Source organism: Motacilla alba, chromosome 26, assembly GCF_015832195.1.
Source record: "Motacilla alba alba isolate MOTALB_02 chromosome 26, Motacilla_alba_V1.0_pri, whole genome shotgun sequence".
Classification (NCBI taxonomy): Eukaryota; Metazoa; Chordata; class Aves; order Passeriformes; family Motacillidae; genus Motacilla; species Motacilla alba.
Window position 1 is genome coordinate 82,905 of NC_052041.1, and position 27,221 is coordinate 110,125.

At 52.6% G+C, this 27,221-nt stretch overlaps 3 protein-coding genes across 4 annotated transcripts; 2 read left to right on the plus strand and 1 right to left on the minus strand.

Moving 5' to 3' along the window:
* The first annotated feature begins 3,088 nt into the window (after positions 1–3,088).
* Positions 3,089–15,470, plus strand: TIMM17A (translocase of inner mitochondrial membrane 17A). 2 transcript variants are annotated; one of them, XM_038162452.1, is made up of 6 exons: positions 3,089–3,206; positions 7,706–7,805; positions 9,182–9,245; positions 10,018–10,146; positions 10,686–10,796; positions 15,105–15,470. In XM_038162452.1, the coding sequence occupies exons 1-6, from the start codon at positions 3,181–3,183 to the stop codon at positions 15,173–15,175; spliced, it is 501 nt and encodes a 166-aa protein (XP_038018380.1). In that variant the 5' UTR covers positions 3,089–3,180; the 3' UTR covers positions 15,176–15,470. The 2 variants fall into 2 exon arrangements, with proteins under 2 accessions (XP_038018380.1, XP_038018379.1); XM_038162451.1 differs by lacking the exon at positions 3,089–3,206 and adding an exon at positions 4,638–4,693 and having other exon boundaries at positions 15,105–15,466.
* Positions 15,471–16,346: 876 nt separating this feature from the next.
* On the minus strand, positions 16,347–23,163 carry ADIPOR1 (adiponectin receptor 1). The gene is made up of 8 exons (XM_038162450.1): positions 23,046–23,163; positions 22,702–22,937; positions 21,941–22,057; positions 21,098–21,269; positions 19,969–20,155; positions 18,778–18,965; positions 17,381–17,574; positions 16,347–17,083 (listed from the first exon to the last, which is right to left on the minus strand). Exons 2-8 carry the CDS (start codon positions 22,867–22,869, stop codon positions 16,955–16,957), a joined length of 1,155 nt encoding a protein of 384 aa, XP_038018378.1. The 5' UTR covers positions 22,870–22,937; positions 23,046–23,163; the 3' UTR covers positions 16,347–16,954.
* A 1,400-nt stretch (positions 23,164–24,563) lies between these two features.
* LOC119711765 (tetraspanin-18-like) lies at positions 24,564–26,999 on the plus strand. The gene is made up of 7 exons (XM_038162299.1): positions 24,564–24,620; positions 24,868–25,062; positions 25,611–25,685; positions 25,928–26,026; positions 26,108–26,287; positions 26,541–26,624; positions 26,952–26,999. Exons 1-7 carry the CDS (start codon positions 24,564–24,566, stop codon positions 26,997–26,999), a joined length of 738 nt encoding a protein of 245 aa, XP_038018227.1.
* The last annotated feature ends 222 nt before the right edge of the window (positions 27,000–27,221 follow it).

The following is a 27,221-nucleotide window of genomic DNA, read 5'->3' on the forward strand; positions in this document are numbered from 1 at the left end:
AGGAACAGTTCCAGGTGGGTTTAGAGTATGTCCAGAGAAGGAGACTTCACACCCTCCCTGGGCAGCTGTTCCAGTGCTCTGCCCTCCCCCGTGCAAAGAAGTTCTTCCTCATGTTGAGATGGAACTTCTTGGGGTTTAGTTTATGGCCATTGCTTTTCATCCTGTCACTGGGCACCACTGAAAAGAGTCTAGCACTATCCTCTGACACCCCTTGGAGGTATTTGTCTGGATTGATGGTATCCCCTCTCAGTGCTCTCTGGACTCACTAGGCCCAGCTCCTGCAGTCTCTCCTCTTCAGAGAGATGGTCCAGGCCCTGTATGGTTCAGAACACTGGGATGCTGTGTGGCTTGGCACACAGGAGCTCTTGGCAGCTCTGAATCCATTAGTCCTGGATTTATCGAGGTCCCATCTCCATAGCAAACAACACCTGAGGGCACTGATGGGTATTTCCAAACCACTGTCTTTGAAGGACTGCAACAAGCCATTAGAGAGGAGGGACAGAGTTAGATTAAGCAGCTTTTCCAGGCATATTTACAACCTCTGGTAGAGCTGAGAAAGCTTTCCGTGCCCCCACCTCTTTCATCGCCACCTGGGACCATCCATCTGCTATTATTCTTCCCTGTTAGCTGATAAAGGACCACTGAACTTTTGAGTGAATTTTTCTAGCCTGTTATCTTTCTCCTTCCTTCAGAGCCCACAGAAGCTGACTGAGGCTGAAAACTGATCTTTTTATAATTTTCTAAGCTGTTCACTGAAAAGTGACCTTTCCTTCCTGGCCACAGCAGGCAGTGTGTGTCTTGTGGCCAGTGAGAGAAATCGCTTCTCTCCCAAACCCAATGCATCTTTATCCAAAACCTTCTCTCCAGACACATGCTTACATGACAGCAAGAGTGGAGAAGGTGATATATTTTGGGGAACTAACAAAATCCTGGCTGTGGGGAAACTCACAAATCCCAGAAAGCCCTTGGGTATCTTCTGTGAGCCTGTCCGAGGGTGGCACCAGGTTTCTTGGGTGATGCAGAAGTTCCTGTACCTCATGGACTCACCATGTTTCACCAGCTCTCCTACAGCTTGTGAAAGGTGGGACCAGAATGACCATTCAGCCTGATTTAATTAATCTACCACTCATTAGGGGAAAGAATAAGGGCCACAGCAAAGGATTGCCACAGTGAGAAGAGTCAGATCAGTCACATCATAATAGAATTGTTGAGTTTGGAAAAGCCCCCTGTAAGTTCCCCAGCACTGCCAAGGCCACGACTAGCCCATGTCCTCAAGTGCCACATCCATATGTTTTTTGAATCCCTCCAGGGATGGTGATTACACCACTGTCCTGGGCAGCTGTGCCAGTGCCTGACCAACCTTTCCAGGCAGAAATTTTCCCCAGTATCCCAACTGAACCTCCCTGGCCCAGCTTAAGGCCGTTTCCTCTTGACCTGTCCCTTGTCCCCTGGCAGCAGAGCCTGACACCTAACACCTCCCTTCCTCCCCCCCTCCTGTCAGGGAGTTGTGCAGAACCAGCAGGTCCTCCCTGAGCCTCCTTCTCTCCAGGCTGAGCCCCCCAGCTCCCTCAGCTGCTCCTGGTTCTCCAGTCCTTTCCCCAGCTCTGTTCCCTTCCCTAAACATGCTGCAGCCCCTCAATGTCCTTACTGAACTGAGGGGCCCAGAACTGACCCCAGGATTGGAGGTGTTGCCTCACCACTGCCCTGCACAACTGGGTGAAGTCACAGCAGTGCCAAAGGACACAGGATTAGGGAGAGTTGCTCCAGTGGCTGAGAGAGGCCAATATTTCCTACTTTTCCCATCTCCCCTTCTTGACCAAAGCGGAAACAACAATACCACAATACCTGGAGATTCCCAGGAATCTCCAAAATTGCATGACCTCTACTCCCCCACCTTAAATGAGGCCAAACACACCTGTTCGTGAGACAGTAGGAGTCTTTTAAAGCAGCAAAACCCAACACAGCAGGTGGAGCATTCCAGTTCCTTCATTGTGCTTCAGACCATTACTTATTAAAACAATGAAGTCACTGGAGAACAACTTCTTTTGCATTCAGTTTTTGCTACCGAATGATTTGCTGCCCTTGCAGCAGAGCAGAATGTGTACTGTTAAATTAGAAGTGGAAAAGAATAAGCGATTTACAACTTAGAGAGGCTGCAAACCCCTGGGTTGGGCAAGGCTCCAAAGCAGAAAAGGAGGCTGAGGGGGGACCTTCTCACTCTCCACAGCTCCCTGACAGGAGGGTGGAGCTGGGTGGGGGTAGAGGTGGTTCCAGGGAACAAGCCATGGGACAAGAGGGAACACCCTCATCTTGTGCTGAGAGCTTTGCAAGCTGCCTGGGAATTTCTGGTGGCACAGATGCTGTTCTCTGGATTCCAGCTCTGCCTGCCCAGGAAACTGACCTGGTGATAGGGATGTCAAGTCCCAGCTCCCAGCTGCATGCAGGACCACAAGAACATCCCCTGGGACATGTGAGGTCAGCCCAGCTCATGCAGCAGCATCAGGAAAGACATGGGCTTGGACCCTGACATTCTAGGCTAGGTTGGACAGGCTTGGAGCAACCTGGTCTGGTGGAAGATGTCCCTGCCCATTGCAGGGGGTGGAATGAGATGAGATTCAAGGTCCCTTCAAACCCAAACCACTCCTTGATTCCATTAAATTTGTAGCAGAGTGGTTTGTCCTTGGAGCAATTTGCACAGATACTGGCTAAAAGAGATGGAGAGGGACTTTGGACAAAGGCCTGGAGTGACAGGACAAAGAGCTTCCCACTGCCAAAGGGTTAGATGGGGTACTGGGAAGGAATTCCTCTCCCTGTGAGAATGGTGAGGCCTTGGCCCAGGTTGCCTAGAGAAGCTGTGGCTGCCTCATGCCTGGAAATGTCCAAGGTCAGTATGGCCGGTGCTTAGAGCGCCCTGGAATAGTGGAAAGTGTCCTTGTCCATAGCGAGGCGTAGCACGGGAATTAAGGGCCAACGCATCCCTCGCTCCGACATTCCTCTCCTCACGGCTGGGCGACACCCCCACCGTCACCGCGCTGTCAATCAGCGCCTGGGGCGGGGCCAGGGCATGGCGCATGCGCAGGCACGTCCCTACGCCGTGCCTCGTCCTGCCCTCCGCTGCCATTGGCCGGCGCGGGGCCGCCGCAGCCAATCGCGCGCGGGGAGGCGGTGGGGCCGGCCAAGATGGAGGAGTACGCTCGCGAGCCCTGGTGAGGGGATCGGCCATCGGGATCGGGGATCGGGGATTTGGGATCGGGATCTGCGAGCACCAGGAAGGGGCGAGGAAGCGGTGCGGGCGCGCCCCGCGGCCGCTCCCCGGGGCCGCTCCCCGGGGCCGCTCCCCGTCGAGGGGTGGGGTTGACCTTGGTGGGGCCCCCTGAGGGAGGCGGGGGAGGCCGTGCTGGCCGTGCCGCGAGGCCCGTTCGGAGCCTGGGCAGCGAAACCCCTCCTCTACCGAGCCCCGTGCGGCCTCCCGGAGCGGCGAGGGGCCGGCGAGGTCTTGCGACCTGCACGGATCATGCGCCTCCGGGGGCTGCGGGCCCTGCACTGACGGTCCCGCGTTCGGTGCTTCAGCAACCCCTTACTCGCAACCTTGCCTCCGTCCCTCATCCTCAGCTTCCCTTCCAGCCTTCCCTTATCTTCACTGCCCCCTCATTCTCAGTCCCCACCATCGGCTTCCCTAGCCTCAACTCCCCCTTATCCTCAGCTCCTCACATTCTCGGTCCCTTCCTCATCCCCCCCAGGCTGCCCCCCTCCCCCTCTGCTCCCCATCTCAGATCATCCATCCTCAATCGCCCCTCATTCTCAGGTCGCCTCATGTCTCCCCCCGATGTCCCACCCCTCCAATCCTCAGACCCCTCTTCATTCTCAGCCACCATTTCAGTCCCCCCATCCTCAGTCCTCCCTCTCAGCCAAAGCTCTCCTGATTCTCAGAGCTACCATCTTCAGCCTCCCATCTCAGCCTTCCTTTCATCTACAGCCCACCTCACTCTCAGCCTCTCCCACACCCCACCTCAGCCTTCTCTCACCCTTAATTCATCTTCAGCCTCCCCTCAGTCCTCAAGTCCTCCCTCATCCTTGGCCCTCCCAGGCTCCCCTCCTGCCTCCCGTGGCCCTTCTCTTTTCCTTCTCCATTTCCATAAGCCTAGCCTGGCCCCCTCCATGCCAAGCTGGCAGCGTCTGAATCCTGTCACGGTTCAGAACTGTCTTTGTAGACCTACACAGCCACATTGGTTGCAAGTCAGAGGTTGTATTTGTAGTAGTAAAAGGATTAAATGCAAGCTCAGGTGCAGGGTTACTGAATCATGAGCAGAGTTTCTCATCATGATGAGGGACTTGGGTCAAGGGCCTGGAGTCACAGGCAGGACAGAGGGGAATGGCTTCCCACTGCCAGAGGGCAAGGTTAGATGGGACAGTGGGGAAAAATTCTTCCCTGTGTCATGAGGCCTTGGCACAGGTTGCCCAGAGAAGCTGTGGCTGGCCCATCCCTGGCAGTGTCCAAGGCCAGGTTGGATGGGGCTTGGAGCAGCCTGGAGTGGTGGAGGGTGTCCCTGCCCATGACAGGGAGAGGAATAGGATGAGCTTCAAGGTCTCTTCCAGCCCAAACCAGTCTGAGATTCTGTTCACCTTTGCAGACGGTTTACCTGCGACTGTTCATGAGGCTTTTCCCAAACTTTGCAAATTGCTCTGCTGACAGGTATTACATTTGTCCTTTATAAATATCACTCCTGCCTTTTCACAGCATAACATCTGGGACATGAGCAAAGTAAATAGTATTTCTTAATACATTGCTGTGGACTCCAGGTAATCCCAGAATTACTTAGGTTGGAAAAGACCTCTCAGACCATCAAGTCCAACCTGTGACCCATTGTCAACCTGTGACCCCACCTTGTCAACCAGACCAGAGCACTGAGTGCCATGTCCAGCCATTCTTTGAACACCTCCAGGGATGGGGATTCCACCACCTCCCTAGGCAGATCCCTTCCAATGCCTGACAGTCCCTTCTGATGAGAAATTCCTCCTGATAACCTCCTGACCCTCCCCAGGCACAGCATGAAGCTGTGTCCTTAATGCTGTGCAGTTGGGATGGTTTGCTGCCAAGCCGTGTAGGGCTGTTGGTGTCCCCCATTGTTCTGGCCCCTTGGCTGCTGGTTACCCTGTGGTGGTCCTCCTGTTACCCAGCCCCTGGGAGCTGCTATCCTGGAGTCAGGCTGGTTCCCTGTGAACCATTGGCACAGAGAAAAGGCCCCTTTGTTAATTTAAACTGTGGTGGCCTCTGATTCCAGTAGTTATCCAGCCTTCGGGAGAGCTGCAGGGTGCTGTGGGGCTTGGAGGGAGGACTCACCCCTCTCCAAGGCAGCCAGAGCTGGTGTGAGGCTGTCCCATAGCCCTGGGAAAAGTCTTGCCATCTGCTGTCCTCATCTTGAGAAATTTCTGGTGCCATCAGGAGCAGGAACCCAACCTTATCCACATGGCATTTCCCTATAGCCAGGGCTCCCATCTGAGTCAGGGAAACAATTAACAGTAATGTTTTGCTTGTAGATAAGTGCCAGATTAACAATGGCATAATCTCTTTTCTTCTCCTCCAATTCTTCATGAGGTCAGGCAGTGCCAGAACTGGGAGTATTTTGCGTCAGCTCTGAGGGAGTTTGGAGGAGCTGACACATGCTGGCTGTGCTGGGATCAAAGATGTTCTGTCATTTAAAAGCTGCTCAGAAAAGTTTGGAGAGTAGTTTAAAAGGAAAATTTGGAACCCTGAAGGTAACAGTTAATGAAGTTAAAGAGGGAAGCATTCCCTGATTGGGGTCTCATTAACAAGGCTTCAAGAAAAAAGCAGCCATGATTTGTAGATTGGAATTCCTTGACTTTATGGATAAGGGAAGCCCACTTTATATAATCCATTTATATTTCCGAAAAGCCTTTTAACGAGATCACTCTCGGAGTTAACAAAGGAAGAGGGTTGGGATGTTTTATTCATAGCAGAAGAGATAAAAATCTGCACAGGAGATGTAAGAACAAAACAGCAAAAAAATCCGTGAGAAAAATGATGTAAGTTGTTTTTCATCTTGGCATCTTAGACAAGAGTCTAAGAACTTTTTCCTGATGCAGGAAAAAGTGGAAGGAAAATAAACTGTTGAATTATTGAATGCAGTTAGGGCTAAGGGGGTTGTAATGAGATAAGATGAGACCATATGCAGGCATGGCAGACAAACAGGAGGTGATGGAGGATAAAATACACCCCCCTGCTTCCTGAGGCTTTGTGGGTTTGGGACCTGGATGTAGCTGTCACTGGGGACACTTAGTGATGACACTTGGGTGTGGTCCTGGTGCCTTGGGAACAACCCAGCAATCCAAGGTACAGAAGCAAAGCCAGCATTGAGTGTGACCTGTGCACACAGGAGTTCTCTTTGTAGGAGGCAGGGCTGGCTGCGGAGGAGGAGGTTTGGAAGTAGGTTGTGAACATGAGGAGCCTGGGAGGACACTCAGGGGGAGAGACTGAAAATTAGTGATACTTTCTCCAGGAAGAAAACACCTTGTGGCAAAGCCTGCAGCACAGTGAGGGGGGTTTGTCACCCCTTGCTAGAGGAGGTCTGTGAGGTGGGGAGGTGGCAGGTGAGGGATGATGTCCTCATGTGCAGGAGCTGGAAGCTGTAGGGGATCCTCAGGAACAGAAACATGACATTACGAGTGAAATTGCAAGCGCTCATCGATGCTCCTGCCTGACAGAAACACTGAGTTTGCCATGGTGCTCAGATTTATGACCTGCATGCTGTTGTAGGCAGATTTTTGCATTTTCTGATGATTGGCAGTGTAGGAGTTAAATCACCTGAGTGCTTGGCTGGAAGATCTAGATACAAGATGAAAGAAACCAAACAACTTTGTTATTCTGTGCTCTGAAATTTTCCACGGTGACAGCAGAAGTTAATGACATCTTAGAGCTCACCTAATCCAGGAGTTTGGTTTAGGGTTGCAAGGCTCCAGTTCTTGCCAGAGGTTCTGAACCTGTAAACAAGGGTCCCTTGGCAGGTACTGACAGCCTGTGCTGCAGGAAGGTTTTATGCAAGGTTTTCCTGGCTGCTCTGTGGTGTTGGAGCAGGAATTGTGGATGCTATTGTGGGTGCTCTGAGGGGATCTCTCTTTTGTTTGAATGGACTTCAGAGATCCAGGATGCATCAGGAAAAACCTTTCCAGCTCAGCAAAGATGACTTTGAAGTCTCACTTAAATAAGCAGAACTAATGAAAAGGACGAGTGATTCAAGAAAAAGTGTTTGGACCACCTGGGAGTGGCATCTCATGGAATTTGGTACCTCAGTTCTCTGTAGGTCAAGAGAAGAATGAGATCAGGGAATTTAAAGCTATTTACACTATGTAAATAGTGTAGGGCAGAACTGGAATTCTGCAGGAATTTTTTATGATGGAAGTATGTCTCTCTGCCTTGTGTGAGGAGTTCAGGCATTTCCATGTATTTGGTACTTCCCACTCCAGAGAATTGGGCCAGGAGACTCTGGCAAAGGTTGACTCTGTTTTGCTGTAATATTCTTGATTTTTTTGTTGCTGCCTGCTCAGTTAGCTGGATGTGAGATGGTATAGCCACCAGGCTCAATCTTCACCCCAGTTATACCAGTGCTGAAGTGCTGGATCCATCCCACTCACTTACATGGTTTAACATGATGGGATTTAATATTTTCATCTCTATTTTTCTTTCCAGTCCCTGGAGGATAGTGGATGACTGTGGAGGGGCCTTCACCATGGGGGCCATAGGAGGGGGCATTTTCCAGGCAATCAAAGGCTTCCGAAATTCCCCAGTGGTGAGTAAAATCCTCTGAAGGTGCATTGACTGCAGTCTTGCACTGCCTGTCTGCACTGTCCTTCCCTAGGGAGTGTGGCAGTGAAGGGGAAGGATAATAAATCCCTGTGCAGGGAGCAGGGCTGATTAAAGACCTCTGCATTGTTAATCCAGACCATGAGAATCTGTCCTGGCTCAAGATCTGGGGGGGGGTTCATCTTTTGGGATAAAATTGCTGCTTCCTGTTTGCTCTGGTGGCCGCTGTGAGACACTGGTCACTTGTTCCTCCCTAACTGATGAACATTTCCCTCAGGATGGGGAAGTGCAGCAGGAAAGATCCATCTGCCTGTGGTTCTGTCTGCATGGAGGGACATGAAGCCTAGGCTCTCCTTTCTCTCCTGGCCTTTTCCTTTCTTTTAAAACATGGAACGACTCAAAGAAAGAATATTTTTCTCCTTCAGATTTATATTAAAGAGTCAATTTTTCTTTAAGTAATCTCTTTTTAATCATTGCCATTTTTATTAGCTCGATTTTTTAATGCTCAGATTTGGTTTCAATGCAGGAGTGAGTAAACATGGAAGGAAGTTTTGCTGGTACAAGTTGGTTTTCACTTTTGGGATATCTGCTGCAAAATTTAGTCTATAAACCCATTGCAGAGACATTTGATAAATTAAGATTCAATTGCTGCTTGAACATTAGTTTTAAAATTTCTCTGACTTCATAGATAAGGTTTTTTTTTATGTTAGTCTGACAATAAGCTGTTGGCTTGAGGTGGGTTTAATAAATAGCTGTTTCCAAACTCGTCAGATCCTGCAGACACTTCACTTGCAAAGGACTATGTGCTTAATTAAGAGTCTTAATTTTGCTTAAGACTTGCTAAATATACCTATCCCCACTTCTGAGTGTTTGTAACAAAAATAAAACTTGGTCGATATTCTTTAAACTGTGTTAAAGTGTGGGATAATGTGTAATTGTTCTGTGGGGCCCTGGATGACATGTTGAGTACTGGACTCTGGAAGGCCCAGCATGACTTTGCTTCTCTTGACTACAAAGACACCTACAATTTCACCTGCAAGAATGACTAAACATAGGACAGCTAGTGGGATTGCCCAGCAGCTGGGAAGAAAAAATTATACATGTGAAAAATCACTGATTATCCTGATAAATGTTACTGTAATGCCTCCTTCAGTCCCACTCAGACTGTGAACCCAAATTGTTTCCTGCCTGGTGACTGTAATTCCCATCTGTACCTGACAGGAATATTGTATGGGAGTGATAAATAGTGAAATAGGTGTAAAGTACACTTTGTCTCAGCTCCTTACAGCTGCTGAGGGGGCTCAGAAATGTGTTGGGCCTGTGTGGGTACTGTTTTATTTTGACTGAATTCTCTTATTTTAGGGTGTAAACCACCGGCTGCGGGGCAGTTTGACGGCTATTAAAACCAGAGCTCCACAACTGGGAGGTAATGGATTTTGGGGTTTTGTTGCACAGAATTGAGTGTTGTTAGATAATAGAGTTTGGGAATGTAACATGGTGCAGCTGCACTGACACCTGCGCTGAGTCTCAGCAGGTTTGTTGGCCCAAGCAACAGGTAAATTCAGTTCTGGTATATCCAAAAGGGGTTTGGTTAGGGAGGAAACAGTCTATGTTCCTGGAGTGATTAGCCACCTGTAATAACTGGTCATATCTTAAACAGCAGAGCTCCCTGGAACCTCTTCATGGTGTGAAGGGGGTTAAGATAAAACTAACTCATTAGAAGCAGTGATCCAGTTTGGATGAAAAATAGAACTTGGGCGTGTCCATGCATGTGCTGTAGGGTGCCAAGCTCCTGAGGCCACAGGAGCAGAGTTGGATGGGGTGTGAGGTGTGACATGACTGCATCATTGTCTGTAAGGAAGTATGTTAAAAAGGGATAAATCTGGAAGTTCCCTTAGCTAATCTGACTTTGTTGGGATGAAAGTTCCATTATAATCACAGTTTGATAAGTTTTCTGTAGTTTATTGTATAAATATATATATATTTATACAATTATATAAAAATATATAAAATGGGGGGAGAGGGGGATGATGACGTGTTGAGTTGGAAATTTCCCTGTATTGATTTTAACCTGTATTTGGCTCTTTATGAATTTACTTCATGTCTGAAAGGGAGCACAGTAACACCACAGCATGTGTTGTGCAGCATAACTGCCTTCTCTGCTCTCTCCAAAGTGGCTTTGGTTTGATTTGGAGCAGGGAGCTTTGCTGTCTGGGGAGGTCTCTTCTCCATGATTGACTGCAGTATGGTTAGAATGAGAGGGAAGGAAGATCCCTGGAATTCCATCACGAGTGGAGCCTTGACTGGAGCCATTTTAGCTGCAAGAAGTAAGAAACTGGGGATATCAGTTGAAAATCTCCTATTTTCTAAATGTATAGTTGTCATTGTTATAGCAAAGCAACAGTCTGTGACACCCTAATTGGAATTTGCTGTCTCAGATGCTGAAAAATAATCTGAAACTGTTTTCCTGTACTTAGGAAAGTAATAATCAGGCTCCCAAATGTTCCTGGTGTTCCTTGAAGGGAGGACGGGGGGAGTTGCCCAGTAATTATCCTTTAATGCAGCTTAATGGATGCAAAATTACTGCTCTGAGTCTGTTTCAGGAGAGATTAAAGCACGAAGAGGGTGGTGAGGCCCTGGTACAGGTTGCCCAGAGAAGCTGTAGCTGCCCCATCCCTGGAGGTGTCCAAGGCCGGGCTGAATGGGGCTTGAAGCAACCTGGGATGGTGGAAGGTGTCCCTCCCCATGGCAGGGGGTGGAACGAAATGATCTTCATGGTCCCTTCCAGCTCAAACCATCCTGGGATTCAATGGATTCTAACATGCAGCAAAGAAATTAAGTGTTGGTTTGTGCTTTTCATTTCCAGATGGCCCTGTTGCCATGGTTGGATCTGCTGCAATGGGAGGAATTCTCCTGGCCCTGATCGAAGGAGCTGGCATTCTGCTGACAAGATTTGCCTCCACACAATTCCCAAATGGTAAGGAGCTGGCAGAGGATGCGTCACAAGGATTTGCTTTGCTGATGTGCCCCTGGCAATCATCTTATCCTAGAGTGAATCTGCACTGCCCTGCTAGCTCCTGAGGCTGTGGAAAGCCAAGGAGGAGCTGCAGGTGCTGACGACATAAGATTATCTCCCCCTGGGAGATGGGAGGTGGCATGGCTGAGAGCAGGGATGTTCCTGCTGTCCCTGGCTTCTGCCACACACGGTGGCAGAAGGGTTTTACTCAGGGGTGAGAAACAATGGTTTGAGGGAATGGCAGGCAGCAAATTGTGCAAAAGAGGGGTGGTTCTGGCAGGCCATGGTCTTTCTGGGGAATCCCAGGTAAATGAGAGGATAAAGACCTGGCAGGTACAGATACATGATTTCCAAAAAGGGTGGTGGTGATTCTTTTCTAAACTGCTTCAGTATCTACATCCCTTTTTTCTTTCCCAAGTAAAATGCAAGCAGAACTCTCACTGAGTCACAAACTGTTGTGTGAATGCTTCCTGTGGAAAATCCTAAATACCTCTGTCACAGAATGCCAGACTGGTTTGGGATGGCAGGGACCTCAAAGCCCATCTCATTCTACCTCCTACCATAGGTAGGGATACCTTCCACTATCCCAGGTTGCTCCAAGCTCCGTCCAACCTGGGCTTGCACACTGCCAGGGATGGGGCAGACACAGCTTCTCTGGGCAGCCTGGGCCAGGGAACTTTCACAGGGAAGAATTCTGTCCCAATATCCCATCTAACTGAGCCCTCTGTCAGTTGGAAGCCATTCCCCCTTGTTCTGTGATTCCAGGTCCTTGTCTGAAGTCCCTCTCCAGCTCTCTTGGAACCCCTTTAGGCACTGGAAGGGGCTCTAAGCCTTCTGCTCTCCAGGTTTAACATTGCCAGCTCTTCCAGCCTTTCCTCATAGGAAAAATGCTCCACCTTATTTTGCGAAGAACACAAACCACTAGTGTTGGATGACTAGCAGGTCACTAATTCCCAAGTGAATCCTCTCCTAGGTTTGTTCACCAATATTCTTCATCCAACCTAAACTATGACAATTTCTGTTTTTTAAAGATGCTTGAAAATTAGTCTGCCTTGGAGAAAGTGTATCATCTGTCCATGACAATTAATTCTCTCTGGATTGTCCCACCACAGTTGTGTTGCTCCCTCCAGCAGCAGGCAGTGGATCAGGAAGGTGATGCCACACTTGTTCCATTTCACTGGTTGCTTTATTGTCAGGCAAGTCACCGTGGTTAAACCTTTCCAGAAGGGCCAAGGTCACATCAAAAGCCCTCATGTGCAAGTTTCCAGCTCCTTTAGATGACTGGAAAGGTTTCCCTCTCCCTCCTCTGGTCCATTTCCCTGTTAGAAACTTTGTCTAGTGCAAGGTGTCCCTGCCCATGGCAGAGGGCGGAGCAAGATGAGCTTTAAGGTCACAGAATTGACAGAATGATCAGGTTGGAAGATACCTTAAAGATCATTAAGTCCAACCCATGCCCCAACACCTCAGCTAAACCATGGCACTAAGTGCCACATCCAGTCTTTTTTTAAACACATCCAGGGATGGTGACTCCACCATCTCCCTGGGCAGGCCATTCCAGAACTTTATCACCCTTTCTGTAAAAAACTTTTTCCTAATATCCAACCTGTATTCCCCTTGATGCAGCTTGAGACTGTGACTTCTGGTTCTGTCAGTTGCTGCCTGGTGAAAGAATCCAACTCTACCTGACCACAGCCACCTTTTAGGAAGTTGTAGAGAGTGGTAAGGTCACCCCTAAGTCTCCTTTTCTCCAGGCTAAACACCCCCAGCTCCGTCAGTTGTTCCTCACAGGGTTTGTGTTCCAAGCCCCTCACCAGCCTTGTTGCCTTAGACGTGCTCAAGCATCTCAACGTCCTTCCCAAACTGAGGGGCCAGAACTGGACACAGCACTCGAAGTGTGGCCTCACCAGTGCCCAGGGCAGGGGCAGAATGACCTCCCTGCTCTGCTGGCCACACCATTCCTGATCCAGGCCAGGAGCCATCGGCCTTCTTGGCCACCAGGGCACACTGCTGGCTCATGTCCAGCCGGCTGTCGACCAGAACCCCCATGTCCCTGTCTGTCTGGCACCGTCCAGCCACACCATCCCCAGCCTGTAGCGTTGCAGGGGTTATTGTGGCCAAAATGCAGGACTTAGCCCTTGGACTTATTAAACTTCATCCTGTTAGACTCAGCCCATCCATTCAACCATTCCAAGTCTCTCTGCAGAGCCCTCCTACCCTCAAGCTGGGACATGCTCCCAGCTTGGTGTCATCTGCAAATTTACTGATGGTGGACTCATTCCCCTCATTCAGATCGTCGATGAAGAGATTAAATAGGACTGGCCCCAGCACAGAGCCCTGGGGGACAGCACTGGTGACTGGCTGCCAGCTGGATGCAGCACCGTTCAGCACCGCTCTCTGGGCCAGCCATCCAGCCAGTTCCTAACCCGGCACAGAGTGCTCCTGTCCCAGCTGTGGGCTGCCAGCTTTTCCAGGAGTGTGCTGTGGGAGACAGTGTCAAAGCCTTTGCCAAAGTCCAGGTAGACACATCCACAGCCCTCCTCTGCATCCACCAGGCGGTTCACTTGGTCACAGAAGGAGATCAGGTTGGTCAAACACGACCTACCCCTCCTAAACCCCTGCTGGCTGGGTCTGATCCCCCAGCCATCCTGTAAGTGCTGTGTGATGACACTCAGTATAAACAGTTCCATTACCTTACTGGGTACTGATGTCAGGATGTCTGGCCTATAATTGCCAGGATCCTCCTTCTCAACCTTGTTGTGAATGGGAGTCACATTGGCCAGCTTCCAGTCATCTGGAACCTCACCAGTGAGCCAGGACTGTTGGTAAATGATGGAGAGTGGTTTTGCAAGCTCATCTGCCAGCTCCCCCATTACCCCGGGGTGGATCCCATCTGGTCCCATAGATTATGAACATCCTAGCAGCTCAGCAGTTTTCTTAACTGTCTCCTCTTGGATAATGGGGGGACCATTCTGCTCCCTGATATGATCGAGCAACCCAAGAGGACAGTTATCCTGAAGGCAAGTCTTCTCACTAAAATCTGAGACAAAGAAGGCCTTAAACACCTCTGCCTTCTCCTCATCTGCAGTTACTAAGTTCCCTTCTCCATCTAATAAAGAACAAAGGTTAGTCTTACTCTTCCTTTTACCACTAATATATTTATTTATAAAAACATTTTTGTTATCCTTTACAAAAGTCGCCATTTTAAGTTCAAACTGAGCTTCAGCATCCCTAATTTTTTCCCTACATACTCTAGCAGCCCTCTTAAATACTACCTGAGAAACCGGACCCTCCTTCCAAGATAATACATCCTTTTTTAGTTTCTGAGTTCCTTCAAAACCTCCTTGCCCATCCAGGCTGGACGTTTGCCTAATTGACTTGTCTTTTGACACACAGGGACAGTCTGTTCCTGTGCCCTCAAGATCTCCATTTTGAAGCATGCCCACCCTTCCTGAACTCCTTTATTTTTAAGTATTACTTCCCAAGGAACTCTCTGAATAAGTCTCCTGAATAGGCCAAAGTCTGCCCTCTGGAAGTCCAGTGTAAAAGTCTTATTAATGTTCTTCCTGATTTCACCAAATATTGAGAATTTTATAATTTCATGATCTCTATGCCCCAAGTGGCCTCCAACCACCACATCTCCCATCAACCCTTCTCTATTTGCAGATTACAGATCTAACATCGTCTCTCCCCTGGTGGGCTCACCCACCAGCTGCAACAACCCAAATCATTCCACAATTCCATGGATTCTATGAAACTCGGAGAGAAGCGCTTTGTCTTTGGAGCAGCTTGAACAGTGTACTTTTCCTAAAAGAGGGTTGAAGAGGGGTTTTGGACAAGGTCCTGGAGGGACAGGACAAGGGGGAATGGCTTCCCACTGCCAGAAGGCAGAGTTAGATGGGATATTGGGAAGAAATTCTTCCCTGTGAGGGTAGTGAAGCCCTGGCCCAGGTTTCCCAGAGAAGCAGTGTCTGCCCCATCCCTGGAAGTGTCCAAGGCCAGGTTGGATGGGGCTTGGAGCAACCTGGGATAGTGGAAGGTGTCCCTGCTATGGCAGGAGGTAGAATTGGATAAGCGTTAAGGTCTTTTCCAAGCCCAACCAGTCTTCGATTCTATGTAACTTTTGAAACTTTTTATGAAATCCAAACAATTCCAGGTTTTATGGTTAATTTTAAGAGGGATTTATAAAAACAAACCAGCTGTGAATTCTGTTAATAGGAAGAATCTCCTGCATTTTGGAATTTATTTGCCTTTTCCCTGTCCGTCCTCCAGGCCCACAGTTGTCAGAGGATCCATCCCAGCTCCAGCCACCCCCTTTCAGCGACTACCGACAGTATCAATGATGGTCCCCAACCACCTCCACCTCCTCCTTCTCCTCCTCTTCCTCGTCCTCCTCCTCCTCTTTCTTCTCCTTCCCTGTTCCTGAGTCATCCCACCTGGAGGATGCGGAGGGGGTTTGTACTTAACACCAATGGTTGTCCCTTACACACCGTGCCAGGAGGACCTGCAACATTTCTCAACATCAAACTGCTCAGGAGAACTTTTAGAAAAGAAAATCTATTTATTCCTGATATATTCCATTGCTGTAATGTTACACATGTCTGGTAGAATACAAGGAAGTTTGAGACAAGGACCAAATGGAGTCTTGTCATCCTTTGGACACAGATGAGTGAAAGTCTCAGAGTCTCGTCTGGGATGTTGCACCTGCAGTGAACACAGCTGGAATGTAGCCTCTTCCCTGTTAGATTTAGGTTATGGGGCTGGAGAGGGAAGCATTGCACCTGCTGCCAGCACAGCCTCCTGCTTTTCATCTCAGAGCTTGGCCTGAGCAGAGTTACCACATCTGCTCTGTGGTTTTGTCCTTAAATTCCAGCTGTGGAAGCCCCTTCCCTCTTGCTAGCAGTTACAAAATCACATCCAGTGAGGTTTTTTGTTGTAACTTGTTAATTAACTAATTGACGTCATTGCTTGCTGGCAGTTCCTGATACAGTAGGGAGCCTGGGGGACTTCCAAAGCTGGGCTACATCCAAACAGCTCAGCAGAAGGACACCCTCATCTCTGGGGGAGGGCAGGGACAGGGGGCACAGGGGCTGTAGTGGCTCTGCCTACACTCCTTCACTCATAGGTCAGGCAATGGCCTTCTGCTGCCCAAGCTCGACTTTACTGTGCTGACATCTGCCCCTCCAAATCCCCTGATAATCACTGTCCCCTGTGCACCAGGAGAAGCCTCTGACTGGGGCATAGTCCTGCACTGCCCCCACCCTAGACAGGCTGTGGCACCTCTCCTGCCCTACTGAGCCCCAAGGGAAGTCACAGTTGCGGAGCTGTCACCAACCAGGGCTGTATTTCCTGCCCTGTCATCACCGCAACACCCTGATTTCATGTTTTATTGCAGCCCAGTTCAGAGTCCACTGCAGCTGGAGGGATCCTACTGCCCCAGGGCACTCCTGCCCTGCTCCTGGGGTGCCCAGAGCCCTCTCTTCCCTGCCTCAAAAATGGACATGGACACAGCAGTGACACTGAACTATTGACCTTTTATTTCAATCAGCTACAGCAGCTCTACATTCCCTACAACACCGTCCTTCCTCCCGACAGCAAGGGAGCCGAGGACTGCGGTGGCAGCATGTTGTCTTAAAGCTTAGTATTAAATATTAAATATTCTTTAATTTATGTTTACATTACTTTGTCATGGAAAACAGAACAAAACAAAAAGGACAATTAAAACTTTAAATTACATGAGTGCGTGCCCATGCCTGGGGCTGCCCCAGCCAGGCACTGCTGTGGGGGATATGCAAAACTCCTGGTGCGTGAGGAGCGGGATGTGCTTGGCTGTGTGGGAGCAGGAAGCTGTTCCCTGTGCTGTCGGAGCAGCAGGTTATCCCGGTGCAGCTAAAACACTGGAGGAGTCGGGAGTGCCCCTGCAGCCCCAGCGCAGTGCATGGGGAAGGGGGTGAGGATTTGGTCAACAACTTTGCTAAAGGATTTATCCATTTCTTTTTTTTTGTTTCTTAAAAAAAAAACAACAAACCAACAACCCCAAATGGTTTTGAGTCTTCCTTTGATTTTAGCAAAGACAAGAGTTTAAAAAGCACTTAGGAAGCTTGTACTAAAACCAGGCACTCTCAGAGGAGAGAGTCATCTGTGCATCCCCCTTCCAGGCCGTAGCGGAATTCCTGCAGGTTGGACACCCCATAGAAGTGGACAAAGGCTGCAGCCACCACCAGCACATGGAAGATCTGATGAGACTGGAACTGCAGGGAAGCAAAAAAGCCTTTAGACCACAACAAAGGGGACAGCAACATTGTCAACACCTCCTCTTCCGCTTTGCTGCTCCAGGACTGTCCTCTGAGCTCTGCTCCCCCGGCTCTGTTGCACCCAGCAGCGATTTCCACCCTGTACTTTGCCCTGCCCACATACAGAACCTGTTCAAGGTCTGCCTGCCAGCATGTGCTGAAGCAGAGTCGGACACATCCAGCCTCCAGCCCCTCAATGCCCCCTCCCCTAACCCCAGAACTGCCCCCAGACAACCTTTTCACCCCCACACTCACCCAGATGTCAAACTTGCCCGGGAAGAAGCGCTCAGGGATGCGGGCAGCGTAGAGCCCAGCGCCCGTGATGTACATCACAGCCATGAGGAAGAACCAGCCCATCTGCCCCACCGTGGTGGCCTTCACAAAGCCCTCGGCAATGGTGAAGTGCATGGTGGGCACAACCCCGCTCAGTCCCAGCCCCAGGAACACGCCTGTGGCCCAGAGAGGAGGTCAGGGAAAAGAGCTCAAGTGTGGAGGGGGAGCCACTCCTCCCACAAACTCCCCTTGATCCCTCATCCTGTGCTAGGGAAGCAGCTTTTCTTCACTGAATTCATAGAATATCTCAAGCTGGAAAGGACCCATATAGATCATTGTGTCCAACTCTTGGCCCTGCACTGGAGACCCCCAAACAATCTCACCCTGTGCCTGAAAGCATTGTCCAAACACTTCTCCAATCCTCGTGGCACTTATCCTTCACAAAATCAGGGACCCGCAGCTCCACATCCCAGGTGTGGCATGCTCCACCTGGGCTCACTGGGCAGAACCTGCCCAGTGTTTCTTATGCAGGGCTGCAGCAGCTCCCACTCCTGGCTATGGGAATGGACATTTTGGAAGGTGCCAGCCTTTTGGATTGCACCAGGAACACAGCCACCCCTTCCAAGAAAGTAATTTCTTGCAGCTCCTGAGGAAGGAGCTCAGCAGCAGCTGAAATGTTCAACTTTGGCCTCTGGTAAGTTGGCAGAGAACAAGTGGCACCGTAGTGACACTGGCCTGGAGAGGCTCTGGGTGGCACTCGGCTGGATCCTGCTTATGCTGGGGTAACAGGATGCAGTGGGGAGGAGCCATGGGGACGTGAGTCCTGCCTGTCCCCTGTCCTCATCTGAGGGCTCTCAGATGGCCTCTGTCTCAGCATGGTCTTTCCTCACTCATGTAGCCAGGACAGTGTTCTGAGAGACATTTGTCAGGACCCCTGGGATTTAGGGAGGGAGGTGTCTCCTGGTGCTCAGCAAGGCTGATGGGATGTGCCATTAAAATTGGGGTAAATTGGGGTGTGGGGCTGGAGGCAGCCCCCCACTCCAACCCCAGGAAGGCAGGGACCAGCCAGCATGTCCCTGGCAGGGAAGAGCTCAGGAATGCCTTCCTCCTCCACCCCAGCTGCAGGTTCCTGTTGCTTAAACTGCTTCCCAGAGAAGGGAGAAAAGGCACAGCCCCAGCCTGCCCAGGGCTATTTTTAAACTCCAAACCTCAGGCTCTGCTCAGGTTTTGAATCCCCAGTACAGCAAGAGAAGGCAGGAGGCCACTCCCTGCAGTGCTGTACTGCTCAGGGGGAATGAATCCTGCAGGTGCCCAGAGCTTCTCCCAAATGGGATCTGCCCAAAGTGCCTCCCAGGACTCGGGGAGGAGGGAGCTCCTACCTGCTCTGGTCTGCCTGTGCTTGGGGGTAGCAAATCGGTCCCACTGTGCCACAATGATGGCAGAGATACCCAAGACACAGACGATGGAGAGGTAGATGAGTCTTGGCTGTGGGGAGCAGTAGAACGAGTAGTAGAGCCACGGGACAAAGCTCCCCATGATCAGCAGTGCAATTCCTGAATAATCCAACCTGCAGGCAGGGTGCAATGACAGAGAGCCACATGTGAGCCCCAAAATCCAACCCCTCCATGTGTGGGAACTCTCCAGCCTGCACCTGAGTGGAGTCACTGGGCAGGAGGGGTGTGCTGGGCAGGTGCACCAGGAGAAAGGGCCTGGGCACAGTGGGAATGCTGGGGAGGGACAAGACGAGGAGCTCTTCAGTGGAGCTCAAACCCTCGGGAACAAATCCCTGTGTACAGGGATCTGTGATCCTCTACTCATCTCACCACAGAAACATAGCCCCTGAACTGTCCCCATTGCCTTCCCAGGAACACAAGGGCATTCCTGCTGGATTTGTTCTGGAGACAGGATCCCACGGGATCTCTGGTGGTTGTGCAAAGGGGATGGGCAGGATTCCCAGCAAGCAGCACCCAAATAAATGCCTTTAACAGCCATATGGGAGCAGAATGTCACTTGAAAGCCTCGCTGTAAAGGCTGATGGGAGCTTGACCCTTGGAGCAGCCCAGGAACAGGCACCAAACACTGACCAACCTTCCCAATCTCCTGGGAATCCTGTTTGTGTTTCTTCTTTCCATTTGGCTTCAGTCCAAACTGGATCCAAAACAGAAGTTTTTAAAAGCATCCAGTAAACTGGAACCTGCCAAACTGGCCATGGCCCCCATCTGCCTCGTGAGAGTGACCCCTCCTCAATTCACTACTATAAGGGGCATAGAACCTGTTCCCTTGGGAGCACAGAGGCCATTCCCTTGGGAGCCAGGATCCTGTTCCCTTGGGAGCTGCAGGGTCCCAGGATCTTTATCATGCACCTGAGGCTCCTGATCTGGCACATTTAAGGTGCTCAGGCAGAACCCTCCAGAACCCTGTTATGATCCCCCTCAGTTCCACGCTGGATTGGGTTGACACTCCCTTCCCCCGGGATAAAACATTTGGGAACGCAGTGCTTTCCAAAAGGAAGTGCTGCAAAAATCCAAAACCTCCCGGAAGACCACACAACCACACTCATGCTGACTCACTTCGAAAAAGTCCGTGAGACCTTCTCCGAGTGACAGTACACAGTGTGGAAAAGCCAGGAGAAGCTGAGACACAGCACTGCTCCCAGGAAGAACATCCCGAACACCACCTTCTCTTGGAGAGGAGCCATAAAGTACATGTTGGGCCGCAGCATGGTCAGGATCCCCAGGCAGAGGAACAGAACAAACCCTGCAGGAACACATGGAGAGGGAAGTCAGGGGGACAGTGGGAAATTTCAGCAAAGCCAGGATAAGAACAGCCCTGGCCATGCTCCTGGAGGTCCTGGATGTATCCCAGGGGTGCTCAGTGACCCACAGTGGGGCTTTGGCTGAAGCCTTTGCTCATGCAAACAAGAAGGGCTGGGGGAAGGGCAAGGGGCAGGCACAGGGCAAAGAGCTGCTGAGCTGCTGTTTCACAGGGTCATGGAATCACAGACTGGTTTAGGTGGGAAGGGACCTTAAAGCTCACCACATTCCACCCCCTGCCATGGGCAGGGACACCTTCCATTATCCCAGGTTGCTCCGAGCCTCATCCAGCCTGGCCATGGACGCTTCCAGGGATGGGGCAGCCACAGCTTCTCTGCGCAACCTGCCAGGGCCTCCCCACCCTCACAGGGAAGAATTTCTTCCATTCTCCCATCTATCCCTGCCCTCTGGCAGTGGGAAGCCATTCCCTCTTGTCCTGTGACTCCTGGCCCTTAAATCCCTCTACAGCTCTCCTGGAGAGCCCCTTTAAGTACTGGAAGGAGCTCTGAGGTCTCCCTGGAACCTTCTTTTCTCCAGGCTAAATATTCCCAGCATTCCCAGCCCAACTCCAGAGCAGAAGAACTCCAGCCCTCAGAGCATCTCTGTGGCCTCCTCTGACTAATTTCAGAGGAACATCCTCTGAGGCTCCCCTGTTTTGCCCAGGACACATTTCCCTGTCCCACTCCTGCAGTGGCTGAGCCCAGCCCTGGTCCTCTCTCCCAGGGGGCTCCAGGAACTCCAGGCCCTCCATGTCTGATCCTCATGCATGCACAGGATCCGCACAGGGAGACCTGGGCATGGAGAGGACCCGGCACCAGGCCCGTTGTGACCCTAATGCAGGGTCTGAGTACCTCCAGCCCCAGGGATCCCCATTCCCCACAGTCACCCAGCAGGTGTGTCCAGATGTTGCCTGTCTCAGTGTGTATGCGGAAAATGCTCCGGAAGCAGGCGCGGAAGGAGGGCATGGGGGGCCGGTGTCCATGCAGGAGGTAATCGTTGTCCTTGAGCCAGTCGGGCAGGACGTCATATGGGATCACACGCCAGCGCCCTTCCCACACCTGCAACACACCAGAGGGATCAGGGCAGCCCAGAGCCCCAAATCCATGGGGAACAGCCCAGCCCTGGGATGCTCCTCAGGCAGAGGAAGTTTGGCTTCTCTGACATCAGGTGCCCTGTGGGATCCTGGAAGCCACGCACCCACATCCTGCCCTTTGCTCTCCATAACTCGCCAGGGAGTGATTCCCAGTCGCCCCAGGGAGTGATTTTACCCCCACCTCAGTTCCCACAAGGACTGACTCCCAGCCCCTGAAGGGAGAGATTCCAGGACCCCCCAGGAAGTCAGGGGGTGGTTAATACCCTCAGCTTTAACCCTTCCATACCCACAGACTGTTCCCTGCAGTTTTCATTTGATCAGGGAAGAAGCACAGGAGCCACAGTGACTGCAGGCACTGGGTGACACCCCATCTGGCACTTGGACTCCCAGGCCCCACCCAGGCCCGCGGGAACATCTGAATTGCTCCCAGGTTCTCACCCACCATGGCTGGGCGAACTCCCATCCAGGCCATCCCCTTCCCACACTGTTCTCGGGGATGCTGCTGGAAGGAGCCCAGCAGAGCTGGAGCCACCTGCAGCCGTGTGCTTTATGCGGACACATCCTGTCACCCCAAACCCGGGGATTGGGGAATCTGCTCCAAAATCAAGACTGGGGGATCGCCACAGGCTCTGGTACCTTGTACACAAACTCCTCCATCTTCTCCATGGCATGGTGAGCCTGCAGAGGCAGGGTCAGCACCCGCACCACCTCCTCCTCCTCCTCATGGGCCACTGGGCATGGTGGGTCCTCTGCCTGCAGCAAAAAGAGCCAGGAGGGAATCATTCCAGCCCCCGGGAGAGGAATCACCTCTGCCCTTCTGAGAGCACCTGGGGCTTCATCCCTCTGACAGGATGGGCAGGACCCGCCGGTCACCCTCGTTTATGCAACATGCTGCTGCCTGACCCATCCAGGCATGCTAATCCCAGATTTATCCTGTCGAAAAGCAGGATTAGCACCAGGGATTTTCATCCCTACAATCAAGGCTGGAACGGCCGCTTGGCCCAGCCGGGAGACCAGAGCCGGCCCACCCGAGCAGAGGCAGCTCCGAGCTGGGAACACTCTGGGTCCCGGCACGGCTCCTGCTATCCTCAGCCGGGAAGGGGTTGAGGAAGGTGATTCCTGGCCCTGTGGAAATGCTGGGACACTGGAAACACCCGGTACAGACACAGCGATCTCAGTGACATCCCTGTGAAGAACTATCCCGGCTCCATGCCCGCTCGGCAGGAGCTGTTTGGGCCGGCTCGGAACACGGACCGGCTCGAGGAGCAACACGGAGCCGTTCTCCTCTAGGTCTTAATGGGATAACGGGCAGATTCCCGGGATAATCCGCGAAGACGGAGCGAGGAGACTGAGCCAGGCTCTGCATCCCCTCCGCCCGGGGGTCCCGGAGGGCTCACGCTGGCCGCGCCGGTGGGTCCTTGGTCCCCCTTCTCTTCTAGGAGCGGCCCCAGCTCGGCGAGCTCCAGGTGCGCCCGTTCCCGTTCCCGCTCCCGATCCCGGTCCCGGTCTCGGCCGGCGGCTACAAGCCCGCTGCCCGCCCCGGCGGGGGCCTTGCGGGACGCCATCGGGGCGGCGGGTGCGTGCGGCTCCGAGGCAGCCGGTGAAGGTCCCTCCGCGTCCTTCTGCCGCCGCGCTGGGGGGGGAAGAAGCACAGAGTTATCGGGACCGAGGGGACCGGCGGCAGGGCTCTCCCCGGGGTTCTGGAAACAGCGGACGCCCGGCTCCCCCGCCCGCCCCTCACCGGCCGCTACATCCCGCGGGCGGCGGCGGCGGCACCGGAAGCGACGCTGAGGGAACGGGAACGCACAGCGTTGGTTCCGGCCTCGGGGCCGCGCCCCCACCAGGGCCCCAGCCCGCAGAAGGGCGCTCTGTGATTGGTCAAGAGCACTGTCTGTCCCTCTTTTCTCCCGCCCCAACAGCCACCGCCCGCTGCGATTGGCCGAGCTGCCTCGCGGGGGCCCGGCGGAAGCCGCTCTGGCCGCGCGGCGCAGCTTTGCGGCTGCGCGCTCCGCTGCCCCCTGCTGGCAGCCCGGGGGTACAGCGGGGGCCGGGGCGCCGGGGTCCCTGGGTGACGCCGCGGTGACACCGACACCGCCTCCCAGGTGAATTGGCGGCCCCAGGACGAATTCGCTCGCCTTTTGCAAATGTTACTGTCGTAATTCAATTTCTCCAACAGAAGATGCTTTAATGAAGAACTTTGTGTTTCAAGCATTGAGTAAAGTCACATCACCAAAACAAATATTCATTATTAGGCAGGCAAAGAATGTGCTTCAGATATGTGGGTTCATGTAAATTTTACTGTATTTAACCTTTTACCCCTCGATGCGCTTGATTTGTGGAAACCTCCTCTTTGTACCTGGTGCAGAATAAATAATGTTTCCTTTCTAACATGACTCTGTGTTTAGAGAGTTCCTAAAGTAGGCAACAAGAGGCAAGAGACCCTGTCATCCACCTGTGATGTCCCTCTGTCCCAGCAGCCCATAGCCCTTGCAGCACCACCTGCCTGCCCACATGTGGCCATTGAGGGCTTTCCCGAACGGTCACAGCAATGGCTGAGGTCACCCCTGGCCTGATGGGGCGGCTCATCTTTCCCTGCCCACAGGTTTAATTTCCTTGGCTGACAAGAGCAGGAGACTCCCAGCCGCCAGCTGTACAATGGTGGATCCTGTTCCCCATCAATCATTCATGGCCCTGCTGCTGGAAGAGATTTCTTGGGGACTGCTGGAGTAGCAAGGGGGGAGAGATTTTCTGACCTTCGTGATGTTATATAGGTGCTGGCAGCACCAGGGAAGGCTGGAGGTACCTGGGTCGCCCACTATCCCTGCAGGGTGAGTGGTGTGGGGGCTGAAAGGAACACAGGATTTAGAGAGGACATGGGTTTGGAGGGGACATGGAATTTGTAGCGGACACATGATTTGGTGGGGACACAAGGTCTGCAGGGGACATGGGTTTGTAGGCGACACAAGATTTGGAGGGGACACAGGATTTAGACAGGACAAAGGACTGGAAACATGGGGTTTGAAGGGGACACGTGGTTGGGAGGGGACACGGATTTCGAGAGGACACAGGTTTGGGGCTTTTTGGGGTGTCATGGGAGAGGGTGGGGATAGAAAATGATCTGGGAATTTTGGGAAGCTTCATCCCCCCACATTCTGCTGGAGCCATGGGGTCCAGGACAAGTCAGGGTTGGCTGTGGGCAGGGCTCTGCTCTCCTCTCCATAGGGACAAATACTGCCGTGTCCTGCCTCTCGGTGTCCCCATGGGTGTCTTGAGCTGCATGAAGTACCTGATGTTCATCTTCAACGTGCTGGTGTTTGTGAGTCCCCCTGGGCCCTGTGGGGTGCAGGGGTGGAGGGAACCTGTGCCTGGGGACTGATAACTTCATCTGGCTCAGGGGTGGGTGACACCAGTCCCAGGGAGGGAACCAAGGGGTGAAGCATCCCCCATCCACATGGGCTGACATTTCTGTCTGGCTCAGGGGTGGGTGACACCTATTCCCAGGAAGGGGACCAAGGCTTGGACATCCCCTGAGCCCATGATCATCTCCTGACCTCCCCCTGCAGGCTGGGGGAACATGCCTGGCAGGCATGGGAGTCTGGGTGGCCGTGGACCCAGCTGGTTTCCAAGACATCGTGGCCACCAGGGCCGTGCTGAGTGCAGGCGTGTGGCTGCTGCTGGTCGTGGGCATCGCCCTCTCCCTGCTGGGCTTCCTGGGCTGCTGCGGGGCCCTGCGCCGGAGCCGCCCGCTCCTGCTGCTGGTGAGGGAGGGAAGATGGGTGGGAAGGGGCTGCAGGATACGGCCAGGGGGCACTGGGGGCAGGAGTCATGGGCTGGATGGTGGTGTTCCTGGGATGCAGGTGTTCCTGGAGGAGCAAGGAGCTGGTGCCCCTCATCCTCAACATGTCCTGCCATCCACTCCCCACCTTGTGAATCTCAATTTAGAGCCCAGAGGATTTATAAAGCTACCAAGTAGGGTCAATTCTCTCTGAAGCCACCGGCTTGTCTCATGTGGCATTTCCAAGATGACTCTACTGCTGGTAAGGGGCAGAAAAATGCCTGTTTGAGCACCAAGACCCCCATTTCTTCAGCATCCTCAGTCCCTTGCAGACACTGCTTGTTTTTAACCCCTGCATTGCAGCCACAGTGGTCAGAGATGTGGCATCCATCCCCAGGAGCTGTACACATGTCCCTGGTCTCGGGGACACAGGGCACGGGCAGGGCTGGTGCAGAGGAGGGCAGGGATAATGTGAGCAAGCTGCTAGTGGGATCAGGCTGGTCTCTGACTCCTTCATCTGCTGCCTTCCAGTTCTTCATCCTCGTCAGCCTTGTCTTTCTCACGCAGCTCATTGGGGCCGTTCTCTTCCTGGTGCACTGGAAACAGGTACCGACACCATCCCCAGTGTCACCAGCCTCCCCCTGTCACGCCATAGCCATGGCTCTGAGTCCACCAGGCGACTGGGGCTGGTGTAGGGACACCCTTCCCCTCACGTCCATCATCAGCACCACAATACAAAGTGCAAAGCAGGTGGGGGGGATCCACTGGGTGCCCAATTCTCCTCAATAGGAGCTAGTCCTGAGCAGAGTGGGAGAGGAACAGTCCCAACCCTGGCACCAATTCCACAGGTCCAGCCTGAGCACTTCCTGTCTGAGCTGCAGAAGAACTATGGTGGGGACGAGGGTGCTGAGGTGTTCTCCACAGCCTGGAACACCCTCATGGTCACGGTGAGCAGCTGGGAGGCTCCTGGGGGATGCACAGGATCCACCAAGGGTGACCATGGTGATGATGTTTCCCTTCTGTTCCAGTTCTCGTGCTGTGGTGTTTTAGGACCTGAAGACTTTGGGAACGGCTCCCGCTTCCAAGAGCTGCACCCAGGGATGCCATGGCCACGGGCATGTTGTGCCCGGGATGGGCTTCTGCAGGTGGGAGAACTCCTGGGCTGGGAGCAGTGCCAGGACAGAAGCCCTGGCTACATCCATGAGCAGGTATGGCACAGCTCTGCTGTGTCTGTGTACCTGTCCCAGCCTCAGCCCTTTCCAGGCTCGTGGAGCGGAGCATAAGGGACGGAAACCAGGGACATCGCCTGGTTGTGATTCAGCAGTGCAGTGGCTCCCAAAGTCTTCAGCTTGTCCTGCCCCACAGGGGACCCCCCACATCCCCCTGCATCCCAGTTCCCCTCTGGGCTCCCTATGGCCATGGGGAACATGAGAGAGCCTCTCCCTCCTCTCTCTGCCCCAGGGCTGCTTCTCTACCTTCGGCAAGACCCTGCAGACGTACATCTCCCTCCCTGGGACCTGCAGCTTAGCCGTGCTAGGCATTGAGGTAATGAGGAGGGCTGGGGACAGGGCAGGCAAAACGTCCACTCTTTTTGCAGGGGGGTTGCTCAGTGGGCAAGGAGAGCACAAATGGGCTCAGGTCTGTCTCGGTGCTCTCCGCTGCAGATAGGATAGGTGAAGGAACAAGGAAGGGTTTGTTTTACTCCCCCTGGGTCTCCTTGCCCTAGTGTCCCTGTGCAATACCAGGAGAGCTGCATCAGGCCCTTGAGGGGCACAGCAATGGCCCCAGGCCAGGGATCCTCCAGCCCCTCTCTGCCCTGGCCTGGCCCGGTCCTGCTATGGGGCTGACCCTCTCCCACCTCCATCATTTCAGATCTTTGCCATGTTCTTCGCCTTCTGCCTTTACTACAACTTCGACTGAGTGGGACAGGGACATGCCCAAGGCTTTGGGAGCAGCTGAGGACACAGCCTTTCCTCACCCAGCAGAGATCAGCTCATCACTGCATAAACGACTCAGACCCTGGATGGAAATGACTAAATAAAATTTAATTACAACCCCTTAAAGTTACAAAGCAAAGAGGGGACGGCGCTAGGAGCATAGTGACACTCTCTCTGCTCACCAGAGGCTCAGCTCACAAAAGCA